The sequence below is a fragment of the Symsagittifera roscoffensis genome, chromosome 4 (assembly GCF_963678635.1).
Source record: "Symsagittifera roscoffensis chromosome 4, txSymRosc1.1, whole genome shotgun sequence".
Taxonomy (NCBI): domain Eukaryota; kingdom Metazoa; phylum Xenacoelomorpha; order Acoela; family Convolutidae; genus Symsagittifera; species Symsagittifera roscoffensis.
The window spans coordinates 30,706,012-30,720,072 of NC_087065.1; the positions used below are offsets into that span (position 1 = coordinate 30,706,012).

At 38.3% G+C, this 14,061-nt stretch overlaps 1 protein-coding gene across 1 annotated transcript; it reads left to right on the forward strand.

Annotated features, from left to right (window-relative positions):
* The first annotated feature begins 739 nt into the window (after positions 1-739).
* LOC134844842 (oxysterol-binding protein 1-like) lies at positions 740-7,526 on the forward strand. Its single transcript, XM_063861658.1, has 2 exons — positions 740-3,283; positions 7,088-7,526. Exons 1-2 carry the CDS (start codon positions 806-808, stop codon positions 7,442-7,444), a joined length of 2,835 nt encoding a protein of 944 aa, XP_063717728.1. The 5' UTR covers positions 740-805; the 3' UTR covers positions 7,445-7,526.
* The last annotated feature ends 6,535 nt before the right edge of the window (positions 7,527-14,061 follow it).

Here is a 14,061-nt window from a genome sequence, read left to right on the forward strand (position 1 = left end):
AAATCAAATCATTAAAGAGTCGCTTGGATCAATTCACATTCTTTCTGTCCTAGAACCTCCTGGGTTATGTAGAACCGATGCAAAAAGACCGGATGGCTTGACACTGACTCCATGGATTCGTGGCTCCCCCCTCCTAAGGGATGCTACTGTTGTTGACGGATTAGCTCCATCTCGCATCTCTGATCCCCATTTAAATGCTGGTAAAGCTGCATCTGAAGCAGAAATTCTGAAAACGCGCAAATACGAACCTCTTATTCGTGACGGCTACGCCTTTCAACCAGTGGCATTTGAAACACAGGGAGCTTGTGGAAGCGAGACCGAGATCTTCTTGCGTGATTTAGGAAGAAGACTGGCTGTGACTTCTTTCGAACCCCGCGCTTCCTCGTATTTAAAGCAGAGAATTTCCATAGCTTTGCAAATTGGAAATGCTGCCTCGGTTGTCGGCTCACTCAAGGAGTCAGGCTGTCTCGAAGACATTTTTTATCTCTGAAATTGTTGTTATTTATAGCCTGTAATTTTTGTTTGTTATGTTATACGTTGTTTCAATCTTAACTGTAAATATGTCTGTATATTTTTGTATATTGGTAATTTACTGATTTGGAAAGAAATATCCTACCTCCAATCGAAATTTTGAAAATTTTAATTCCAGAATGTTCTGACCCTCCTTTTCATTACGAATTCACTGTTAACGTCTTTAACGTCATTTTTCGTGTACATCGGCGGATTCGACTGTGCAAATCGGGGGGAGTGGCACAATGTGATAAAGGTTACTACGATATTTGGATCTTTGATTACTCTTTAATTCATGCAACATTTGGTTGGTTTTCTTTTCCTTTTTTTTTACAGATTGTTCTTAATGAAAAGCTCGAAAACAGTTAGCCGATATTCCAGCATCTCGAAAAATGGATCCGGGACCGCGTTGGCAGATTATTCTCCACCGATTGCTGGAACCGCACCATTGTCATTCCCATTTCATTCATCTTCAGCAGAAGTAGTCAAAGGCTTTCTGTACAAATGGACTAACTACATGAAAGGTTATCAGCGTAGATGGTTCATCATAAGCGGGGGAAATTTGTATTATTACAAGTCACCCACCGAAGTTGAATTGACATGCCGTGGAAGCATGTCACTTGTTAATTGCCAGATAGAGAGTTGCGAAGACTCCTCTGGTTTTCAAATAATTGCTGCTCAAACGTGGCATCTAAAAGCATCTACGGAAATCGACAAACAACGTTGGATGCTTGCCTTGAAATTGGCTCGTGAGTGGGCAATCGCTGATGCTAAAGCTAGCAATTATTTGGCAGACGAAGAGGAAGTTTTTGCCGCCTCTTTCCATGAATCCGAAATTGTGTCCGAAAAAAACATGCTGGTGACCAGTGGAGCTGAGTTGAAGAGCGAGATAATGGTTTTCAACCAGAAGTTAGACGACATCAGTACTTTAAAAAACTTGATTAGTAAACATCATTCGGAATTTGTGAAAGATCTTTCTGTGCTCTCCAAGATGGTTGGACAAGAAATTGGTCGGAAGGCAGCTAAAGGTGAGAACGATACCGATATTGCATCCCAGCTGAAGGTCGTACAAGAAAGAGCAACATTGTTGAAAGTGACCAGTGGTACAATGTTATCAACATGCTCCGATTTTGTTGAAGTATCTGAAGAGCAGAAGAAGAAATGGGAGCGTTCAATGCGCTTAGAAAAACAACAAATAGCCCGGCTACAAAAAACGATTGAAGATCTATTAAAATCCCAAGCACAAATTGACAGTTATCTTCTGAATAACTTATCAAACAGTGGCAAAACTCAGGAATCCTACGATCTGCAAGAGAAACTACCTCGCGAAGAAGTGGCAACTGCTTGTCTGAAACCAACTGTTGTTTCATCTGTAAAACTGGGATGTGAAGAAAGGCAGTCGTCTAATTTTAATTCTGATAGTGAAACTGACGAGTTTTTTGACTGCGTGAAAGATGACCGAAAAGAAGATCAAAAATTGTCATCGCTGATTATAGGTGCTGATTCTATCGGATTAGGTCCTCCGACTGCAACCGATAATGATAGCCTTGAAAATGACAACTCAGTTATTGTTTCTAGCGCGTCTGACCCACCGATGAGTGTAATATCTGATGGTGGCCCAGATCAAAATCTCCACCGAACAAGCATACCACCAAGGCCAGAGATGTCTCTTAACCTCTGGAAAATTCTCAAGAATTGTATTGGGAAAGACTTGAGTCGAATTCCAATGCCTGTGAATTTCAACGAGCCGCTTTCCTTTTTGCAAAGGCTGGCTGAAGACTTGGAATATAGCAGTTTGCTAGACACCGCTTGTAGTTCATCTTCCATCGCCGAGCAAATCGCCTATGTTGGTGCTTTTGGTATATCAGTGTTTAGCACGACAGTTTACAGACACAGCAAACCATTTAATCCGCTCCTTCACGAAACCTTTGAGTTGGACCTCTCAACGGAAAAACAGGGGTTCCGTTTGATATCAGAGCAAGTTAAGCACCATCCTCCGATATCAGTGCAGCACGTCGAGGGACGCGGATGGAGTATGAGACACCAATATTCGATGAACTCCTCATTTAGGGGAAAGTTTCTCCAAATAACTCCGACTGGAGTTCAGCAGGTGACGTTTGATGATGGAAATCACTATATTTTTTCAAAGCCCCAAACAATTGTTAACAATATCATTGTGGGATCACTCTCGATTTACCAACAGGGCGACATGTTAGTAACAAACATTAAAACAAACGATAGAATGCTTATTAAATTTCATGTACCTTCATTTGGCGCAGCTACATATAAAATAACAGCAGATATCTTGTCCTCTGAGGGAAACTTGCTCGGGAAAATATTTGGATTTTATAATGAGAGAATAGAATTCACGGATTTGAGTGGAAAAACCAGTAAGACTAGAGTTATCTGGACTGCAAACCCGGTGATAAACCCTGAAAGGTACTTCATGAGTGAGTTTGCAATGATGCTGAACGAAGAAGACGAGCGAGCTGCTCCCACAGATTCGCGAAGGAGACAAGACGTGCGTTTGTTAGAACACACCAAATGGGAGTTTGCAAATGAAGTCAAAGCGAAACTAGAGGAAAAGCAGAGAGCTCGCAGGAGGCAGCAGATTGAGAATAAGCCAACTGATTATGTTTATACTGAGCCACCTCCGGTTTGGTTCAAAGAGCAATTTTGTGATAAGAGCCAAAGACAAGTGTTCGCGTACCAGGGTGGATATTGGGCATCTAAAGAGAAGCAACAATGGCAAATGTGTCCAGACATTTACAACTGACAATTTAAGTTAAATTGATTCACCTTGAATTATTTTTCAAATGTTCTCTAAAAGATCGTAATTATCTATTATTAAAAGATCGTATTATTTATTTGGCGTTTCATGTGACACATGTTTAAGAAGTCCCCGTGTTGACATGTTTAAGAGAACCCTATGTTTGCATGTTTAAACTTTTTCAACGTATTATTTTTTGCGTGTTCAACGAAAAGGTTTTTACACGTTTCAGCTAAATCGTATATAAAAACGCTTAAGACATTTCATTTGGCACATGTTATAGGAGTCCTTTTTTGGTCTGTTAAAAGGCCAAAACATGCAAGGGTTGAAAATTTACTCAAGTCAGCGTTTCAAATTTTGTTGGAGCTCGAATGCTTTAAAACTCTTTACGCTTTTTTCTTTATTCGCAACAACAACAACAACAAAATGGACTTAAATTTTTTTTATAAAAGGTTACAAATACAACTATAACAGAGGATGTTAACAAATAAGTATTTTCAGATCACATAAATCAGGCAAGAGCTAGAAACCAAGTACAGGATCTTGAATAACAGAATTTGGAAACTGTCATGTTGACAAAGAAGTTTGTGATAGTTTTTTTTTGAAAAGTTTGGGCTTGGCAAAAATGTCGATTTTTTGCTTGATAAGAAGGTTCGGCATTCGGACAACACGAATAAAGAATGAACTATCCGTGCGTTTCTTTGAGGTTTATGTAATCGAGAGAAAAGGAGTTGATGCACTTTAGACCGGAATTCTCATTTTCGTACTTCACATAGTCGAACGGATCCATATCCATTTCTCCGTTTAGCAGTTTGTTGAAGAAAAGAAGATCTTTGAGTTGATGACGATAGCATATAGGTAAAACATGATGATAAACTAAAATGGAAGAATAGGATGTTGCCAAACTCCCGCCGGCCCATTTCAGAGATTTCCATTGTAGGCGTTCAAGTTTGCGGAAACTCGTATTGTCAGCGTCCCAAACCTCTGACCCATACAATAAAATGGATAGAATACATGAGTTTTATAGATATAATTAAGTTTTACTAGGAGCAGAGTATGGGATGTTCCGTTTAACTTGATCGTTTATTTGTTTCGCTTTTTCGATTTTTATGTTGTGTGTCCGCCATGATACATTGCTAGATATGTGTACTCCAAGATCCTTTACCCAGTGCAGCTTCTATTTCTACGTCTTCAAGGAAAAGACTAACTTCGTTTTCAATTCGCTGAGAAAAAAACAAGGAGCTTGCATTTATTCTCATTCTAGGACATGAGATTTAATTTAGCCCACACAATAAAGTTGTTTGTCAACTTGCAGGAGATTTGGATCACTGTTCAATAGCTTACTATCATCGGCGAAAATGAAGCAACTTGAATGTAAACAGGTACCAGGCAAATCGTTGATGAAAATAACAAATAGAGTTGGACCAAGCACACTTCCCTCTGGGACTCCACTGGTAACGATAATAGCACTGGACCAAACCCCATTAACTTTAACTTTCTGATATCTTCCCTGTAGGTAGCTTTTGAACAAAGAACTATAGTCTTCATCGGAGCCGAAATTGTGCAGTTTGTTTTTTAATAAGTGATGGGGCACTTTGTCAAACGCTTTCTGAAAACAAAATAAACCGCAATGGGGGTGTTGCCGTTGTCAAATCCATGTAAATTTTGTCTAAATGGGCAATTAGTTGGGTGATAGTCGAAAGTCGAGTCCGGAAACCATGCTGACAATCTGATAATTTATGGTTGACAAAGGGATACATATGATTAGAAAGATTACGTTCGAATATTAATGACAATCGAGTTTGAATACTGATAGGTCGGTAGTTTTTGACAGATGTGCGGCTTCCTTCCTTTTTGAATAGAGGAGTCACAATTGCACATTTCCAATTTTCAGTCTACATACAACTAGACAGAATTTTTTTAAACAAGATATGAGCAAAGGGCGTTAGGCATTCATAACATTCCGGAGTAGCGAAGTAAATCGTAAAACACGGCGTTACTATTGGGACAGCGTTTGAGAGCATGGGAAATATTTTCAAAAGATAGCTTGACATCGGAGAGTTTGATATCACAAGTACTATAAACATTTTCTCTAATCCAGGAGGGAGGGACTAAAAACCGAAGCAAAGTATTGATTGATAAATTAGCTTTGGCTAAGTCATTTGATGCACACGTTTTCTCCCAGGTAATGGACGAAGGATTTTGGGTGGAGCCTGAAAGAAGTTTGAGTAATTTAAAAGAGTCTGCTATAGAACAGTTGTCAAGAATGGAAAGTAGAGATTTTTTGTCCAGTTCCACTGACTCCAAGAATTCAGGCTCCCGTTTATTTACACAGTCTTGGTATACAATATCTCCACGATCTTTTCTTTTTCAAAGACTCCAATTTGTTCAAGAGATGCATGATGTGAGAGGAATAATAAAATGGATGCATCACGCGTTTTGCCCTCCGGGTCTTACTACTCCGGCTAAACGAGTCTTGCGGCATAGCAAAGAACGCATTGAAAAACTCAACAGGTTCCAGGTTGTCACTGGCTAGCGCCACTCGGGTGAAAGGGCTTAAATTTAATGGAAACTGATCCAGCAATAGAGAAGACTTCAATGACGGAGTATTTCTTCTTCAATCGGTTTAGGAATGTAAAAATCAACCAATAGCATATGGTGATCAGACAGAGAGTATGGCACAGGATCAATTACATCAACCCCATCAATGTTGGATACAAAGCAAAGATCAAGAATATTTCCCTTTTTGTGAGTGGGTTTGGTGATACATTGAAAGAGATCAAGTTGGTCCATGTGGTCAATAAGCATTTGACTGGTATCCAAAAACAAACAGAAGGAACTGCAATCAACTTCCGGGGCATTGAAATCACCGCACACATTTATTTCTGATCTATTAGTTCACGAATTCATGTTAAGGTTCCTAAATTGTGATATTGTAGTAGATATGAACTCGAGTACGTTAACGGACTCTAGGCTGTAGGCGCTGCCGCGCGGGGGAATATAGAGAGTTATAAAGAGATACCAGATCTCAGGTAAGTTTTCCGCGCATGCGCAGCCGAAATCAATTTTCGACATGGAAAGGTCTAAATAACTGTAGAGATTGTAGACGCCGGATTGAACTGCTAGCAGAACACCACCATGCTTGCCTTCGCCTCTGTCACTTCGACTAGCCACAATATAATTTGAGCCTGGAAAAATCTGAGGGCTGTCTGTGTTTTCAGAAAGCCAAGTTTCAGAAAGACTGACTACTGTGGGATGGTGTGTATACAATTGATTTACAAGTGACACTCGACGATTCAACGATGAAGACTTGGAATATAGCAGTTTGCTAGACACCGCTTGTAGTTCATCTTCCATCGCCGAGCAAATCGCCTTTGTTGGTGCTTTTGGTATATCAGTGTTTAGCACGACAGTTTACAGACACAGCAAACCATTTAATCCGCTCCTTCACGAAACCTTTGAGTTAGACCTCTCAACGGAAAAACGGGTTCCGTTTGATATCAGAGCAAGTTAAGCACCATTCTCCGATATCAGTGCAGCACGTCGAGGGACGCGGATGGAGTATGATACACCAATATTCGATGAACTCCTCATTTAGGGGAAAGTTTCTCCAAATAACTCCGACTGGAGTTCAGCAGGTGACGTTTGATGATGGAAATCACTATCTTTTTTCAAAGCCCCAAACAATTGTTAACAATATCATTGTGGGATCACTCTCGATTTACCAACAGGGCGAGATGTTACTAACAAACATTAAAACAAACGATAGAATGCTTATTAAATTTCATGTACCTTCATTTGGCGCAGCTAGTGATAAACCCTGAAAGGTACTTCATGAGTGAGTTTGCAATGATGCTGAACGAAGAAGACGAGCGAGCTGCTCCCACAGATTCGCGAAGGAGACAAGACGTGCGTTTGTTAGAACACACCAAATGGGATTTTGCAAATGAAGTCAAAGCGAAACTAGAGGAAAAGCAGAGAGCTCGCAGGAGGCAGCAGATTGAGAATAAACCAACTGATTATGTTAATACTGAGGCACATCCGGTTTGGTTCAAAGAGCAATTTTGTGATAAGAGCCAAAGACAAGTGTTCGCGTACCAGGGTGGATATTGGGCATCTAAAGAGAAGCAACAATGGCAAATGTGTCCAGACATTTACAACTGACAATTTAAGTTAAATTGATTCACCTTGAATTATTTTTCAAATGTTCTCTAAAAGATCGTAATTATCTATTATTAAAAGATCGTATTATATATATTGGCGTTTCATGTGACACATGTTTAAGAAGTCCCCGTGTTGACATGTTTAAGAGAACTCTATGTTTGCATGTTTAAACTTTTTCAACGTATTATTTTTTGCGTGTTCAACGAAAAAGTTTTTACACGTTTCAGCTAAATCGTATATAAAAACGCTTAAGACATTTCATTTGGCACATGTTATAGGCGTCCTTTTGTTGGTCTGTTGAAAGGCCAAAACATGCAAGCGTTGAAAATTTACTCAAGTCAGCGTTTCGAAAATTGTTGGAGCTCGAATGCTTCAAAACTCTTTCGTTTTTTCCTTTATTCGCAACAACAACAAAATAGATGTCAATTCCTTTTATAAAAGGTTACAAATACAAATATAACAGAGGATGTTTACAAATAAGTTTTTTTTCAGATCACATAAATCAGGCAAGAGCTAGAAACCAAGTACAGGATCTCGAAAAACAGAATTTGGAAACTGTCATTTTGACAAAGAAGTTTCTGATAGTTTTTTTGAAATGTTTGGGCTTGGCAAAAATGTCGATTTTTTGCTTGATAAGAAGTTTCGACATTCGGACAACACGAATAAAGAATGAACTATCCGTGCGTTTCTGAGAGGTTTTTTACAATCGAGAAATTAGGAGTTGATGCTTTTCTTAGACCGGAATTCTAATTTTCGTACATCACATAGTCGAACGGATCCATATCCATTTCTCCGTTTAGCAGTTTGCTGAAGAAAAGAAGATCTTTGAGTTGATGACGATAGCATATAGGTAAAACATGATGATAAACTGAAATGGTAGAATAGGATGTTGCCAAACTCCCGCAGGCTCATTTCAGACATTTCCATTGTAGGCGTTCAAGTTTGCGGAAACTCGTAATGTCAGCGTCCCAAACCTCTGACCCATACAATAAAATGAATAGAATATATGAGGTGTATAGATTTAGTTAAGTTTTACTAGGAGCAGAGTATGGGATGTTCCGTTTAACTTGATCGTTTATTTGTTTCGCTTTTTCGATTTTTATGTTGTGTGTCCGCCATGATACATTGCTAGATATGTGTACTCCAAGATCCTTTACCCAGTGCAGCTTCTATTTCTACGTCTTCAAGGAAAAGACTAACTTCGTTTTCAATTCGCTGAGAGAAAAAAAAAGGAGTTTGCATTTATTCTCATTCTAGGACATGAGATTTAATTTAGCCCACACAATAAAGTTGTTTCTCAACTTGCAGGAGATTTGGATCACTGTTCAATAGCTTACTATCATCGGCGAAAATGAAGCAACTTGAATGTAAACAGGTACCAGGCAAATCGTTGATGAAAATAACAAATAGAGTTGGACCAAGCACACTTCCTTCTGGGACTCCACTGGTAACGATGATAGCACTGGACCAGACCCCATTTACTTTAACTTTCTGATATCTTCCCTGTAGTTAGCTTTTGAACAAAGAAATAGTCTTCATCAAAGCCGAAATTATGCAGTTTGTTTATTAATGGGGCACTTTATCAAACGCTTTCTGAAAATCAAATTAAGCCGCAATGGGGGTGTTGCCGTTGGCAAATCCATGTATATTTTGTCTAAATAGACAATTAGTTGGGTGATAGTTGAACGTGGAGTCCGGAAACCATGCTGACAATCTGATAATTTATGGTTGACAAAGGGATACATATGATTAAAAAGAATACGATCGAATACTAATGACAGTCGTGGTAGAATACTGATGGGTCGGTAGTTTTTGGCAGATATGCGGCTTCCTTCCTTTTTGAATAAGTCATTTGATGCACATGTTTTCTCCCAGGAAATTGACGAAGGATTTGGGGTGGAGCCTGAAAGAAGTTTGAGTAATTTAAAAGAGTCTGCTATAAAAGAGTTGTCAAGATTGGAAAGTAGAGATATTTTGTCCAGTTCCACTGACTCCAAGAATTCAGGCTCCCGTTTATTTACACAGTCTTGGTATACAATATCTCCACGATCTTTTCTGTTTCAAAGACTCCAATTTGTTCAAGAGATGCATGATGTGAGAGGAATAATAAAATGGATGCATCACGCGTTTTGCCCTCCGGGTCTTACTACTCCGGCTAAACGAGTCTTGCGGCATAGCAAAGAACGCATTGAAAAACTCAACAGGTTCCAGGTTGTCACTGGATAGCGCCACTCGGGTGATAGGGCTTAAATTTAATGGAAATTACATCAACCCCAGGAACAGCACAGGATCAATTACATCAACCCCATCAATGTTGGATACAAAGCAAAGATCAAGAATATTTCCCTTTTTGTGAGTGGGTTTGGTGATACATTGAAAGAGATCAAGTTGGTCCATGTGGTCAATAAGCATTTGACTGGTATCCAAAAACGAACAGAAGGAACTGCAATCAACTTCCGGGGCATTGAAATCACCGCCCACATTTATTTCTGATCTATTAGTTCACGAATTCATGTTAAGGTTCCTAAATTGTGATATTGTAGTAGATATGAACTCGAGTACGTTAACGGACTCTAGGCTGTAGGCGCTGCCGCGCGGGGGAATATAGAGAGTTATAAAGAGATACCAGATCTCAGGTAAGTTTACCGCGCATGCGCAGCCGAAATCAATTTTCGACATGGAAAGGTCTAAATAACTGTAGAGATCGTAGACGCCGGATTGAACTGCTAGCAGAACACCACCATGCTTGCCTTCGCCTCTGTCACTTCGACTAGCCACAATATAATTTGAGCCTGGAAAATTTTGACAGCTATTTATATTTTCAGAAAGCCAAGTTTCAGAAAGGCTGACTACTGGGATGGTGTGTATACAATTGATTTACTAGTGACACTCGACGATTCAACGATATGATGCTTTGTACATTAAGGACAAGAAGTTTAAGTACAGGGGGAGATGCTTCGTTTGTGAGATGTGTATAGTTCTTTGAATACAGTCAGGAGTTAGGATTTGCTAGATCGCAAAATACTTCATCAACAGAGCGTGTTGTATCCAAGCAGACAGTTTTGAAATATAGATTGAGTCCCCGTATTCTTAAGGTAGTTTTATCTACGCCCTTCTGTACTAGTTCGTATCTGAAATTCAGAAGTGCTTTTTCTTTCATTCTATCTTCCACGGAACAATCGCCTCTCAGAAATATGGATGTGTCTTTCAAGTTCCCAGCAAACGCTTTAGCTTTTCTAACATCGAACGAGCTTTTGAACCTCACGATGAGAGTTCGTGGTTTTCTCCCTGGAAGAAAATTGCCTCTTGTGTGGATATCAGCAAAATTTTCCAATTGGCTGCATTTCAAGGTATTGAATACCTTTTGAATGCTATTCGTTTCATGTGTGAAATTTTCGGCGTTAGAGATAGTCGGGGATGCTTCATCGACCCCATGATAACAATAGTTTCTTCGAGTTGTTCATTTCTTGGAGGCCTGGTTGTAGTTGATTCATGGTTGGCTAGAGCGTGGACTTTTTTATTGATAGTCTCAAGTGTATTGTTAACAGGATATCCACGAGAAACCGAGTAACTTGCGTTTACAATAGATTCAGAAAGTTCTTTCACAGATTTCTCAAATGTGAGGAATAGAAGAGAGGTGATGTTGCATATTTGTGGATATGCGTAATTGCGAAATAGATTCTCGCAAAAGACAGAGCAGACTATCTTTTTTTTGAGGTGCAAGAAGTTTCTTGAATGTGTCGGCATCTGCATGTAACAGTTCATCAATGGTGGGGTAATAGTCTCGTGAGGCATTTGACCGCGAGTCTCTATGTAGATGTTGGTCAGACATGCTCAAGAGCTGCACCCGGGCTCGTTCTGAATAGCAGGATTGAAGGCAGAACTTTACCTAACGCTTTATTCGTCTTGTTTTTCTTCTCATTTAGCCGTTTTCTTCTTTAGCCGAAAACCATACAAATATTTGAAACTATTTAATAAGTTTATCACAACAATTAGGCTAAAAAACTATCAAAATTTTTGTTTCACAATTTACTACTCTCACTCTTTTTGAAACTCTCAACCATAATGTGGGGTGCTATTAGGGAGCACTCAAAGGGCTGCAAATCTAGCTTCCAAGTATAACGGCTCAAATCCTTTTGGTTTTCGAGATATGGCGTGATTTCAATTTTTGTTTCAAAACACTAAACGAACGGTAAAACAAACTAACCGAACGTGAAAATCTCAAACCTATAACGAGGAACTGCCAGGGTATACGTTCAGGGTTTGCCTATCTGACGTCCAAGTTTGACTGCTCAAATCTTTTGGTGTTCGAGATATGGCGTCTTTTTCTTTATTCTTTATCGAAAAGCTTAGATATGAAAAAAAACTAACTGAACAAACTTGAACCTCTGAACCCTATAGTGGGGTGCTATCAAGTTAAAATTAAGGACTGCAAATCTAGCGTCCAAGTTTTAGTTTTGAGATAAGGAGTTTTTTTTACAGTTTTTCATTTTTTTTTCAAAAAACTTAAGATAAAAAACTAACCGAACATGAATTTCTCAACCTTAGAGAATACCGAATCTAGCGTCCAAATTTGATTGTTCAAATCCTTATGCTTTTTGTCGAGATATTGCGTTTTTTATGATTTCTCATTTTTATCAGAAAAGTTAGATATGAAAAAACTAACCGAACTTGAATTTCTCAAGCATATAGTGGTGCTATCGGAGTACACTTAAGGGCTTAAATCTAGCGTCCAAGTTTGACTGCTCAAATACTTTTGTGAGATATAACGTTTTTTATGATTTTTCATTTTCTCATAAAGCTTTGATATATAAAAACTAATCGAACTTAAATTTCTCAACGATATAGTGGGGTGCTATCGGGTTAAACTCAAGGCTGCAATTCTAGCGTTCATATATGACCGCTCGAATTCTTATGGCTTTCGAGATATGGCAATTTTTGCGATTTTTCATTTTCTTTTCTAAAAAATTGATAACAAAAATGTATCCGAACTTGAATTTCTGAACCCTTTTGTGGGGTGCTATCAGGGTACACGTAGGGGTTGCTAATCTGGCCTCCATCATTTTGGCTTCCGACTATGGCGTTTTTTCTTGACTTCTTGAAATAATTGTTTTTCAAAAAACATACATATTTGAAAAAATTAATGGAATTTGAAGTTCTCAACCTTATGGTGGGATGCACTAAGGGGTTGCAGTTCTTCTCTCCATATTTGACTGCTCAAATCCTTGTCCGAGATTTGAGCTTTTTTGAAAAAGAAGCGCCTGATACATGAGCCCAGTTTATCTCCACTGTTGCATTAAATATTCTAGTACATGTTTTAGGAAGCTCTTACGTTCAACGATATATTTTAAGCACAGTAGGTGCGAGTCATGCGCTAGTTTAATTAAATCGATCGTTTTGAATATAGAATCAAACACCCTCCCATGCATCAATTATTACACTTGCAAGCGTATCTGAGAGTTATGAGATTAGTCCATATTTTTCTAACATTATTCTCAAAATTTTGGCGCAAAGTTTTTATGGTTCTTTCACTTGCTAGTGGAACCTGATCTAAACTATATTTTATGATTGGATAAATTAGATATTTTACCACTGTAAAGTATTTAATATTAACCAATCATGATCCATCTAACTAACAACCCACTTATTTGTAAGTGCTGAAATTACTTGTAATTTCAGCACCAGAGAGATTTGAATTTAACTTAGAAATTAGTTGTCTCTCCGAGAGAACTTCAGCAGCCGCAACAAACCAGTATACCCTAGATCTATTGAGCCTAGCAGAGACTAGTTAAACACCCTGAGACTAGTAAGTATAAGAGTAAGATTAGGATCGGTATTAGACTAAGAAGTTGCACGAATCTATCCGGCCGAAAATAAGATAGCGTGACGAGCAGACGGTGTACCCTATCCGAAATTACTCTATGAGTTAACCACATCGGTCCTAACTCATCTGGTGTGACCATAAGTCTCGAATAGACCTTAATAGCTTAGATTTAACCAAAAAAATAGATTAGAATTTAGACAAAACATTTTAAAAATGTTATACGACGATAATTTAATCGAAATGTCTCTACGACTCAATAGATCAGAGCCGATATTCCGAACGATAGCAGAACTACCCGGAATCGCAAGAAGACCTAGAACAAGAGACGACATACGACAAAGTAGAAACTTACCATATAGTTATATGATTGTACGGCAAAAGCCAACACAAACTTTTATATTTAGAATCCTATTAGCAATGAATTTAGATTTTCATTTGCAAACATAAAATTTTGAAGTCAAAACTTCATGATCATTACAGGCGCTAAACAAAATTATTAATATACAATAACGATTGATAAAAAGATCTCAGATCGTTTTCTTAAATTCTGCAGTCTTATATAAAACATGTTTGGAAAATATTTATTGAAAATAAAAACAAAAATTAGTAGCATGACAATAAATTATTAGTAATCATAAAATCATTTGTTGTCCCAGCTTCATCGCCTAAACATAACAGCAATCATAAGCTCACTAATATCATTAAAAAACTAAATCTTTTTCTTAAATAAATTTAAACCATTTTAAACTTAAATTCACTTAATTTTAAAATCAGATCATCAAGGCTTATCCTT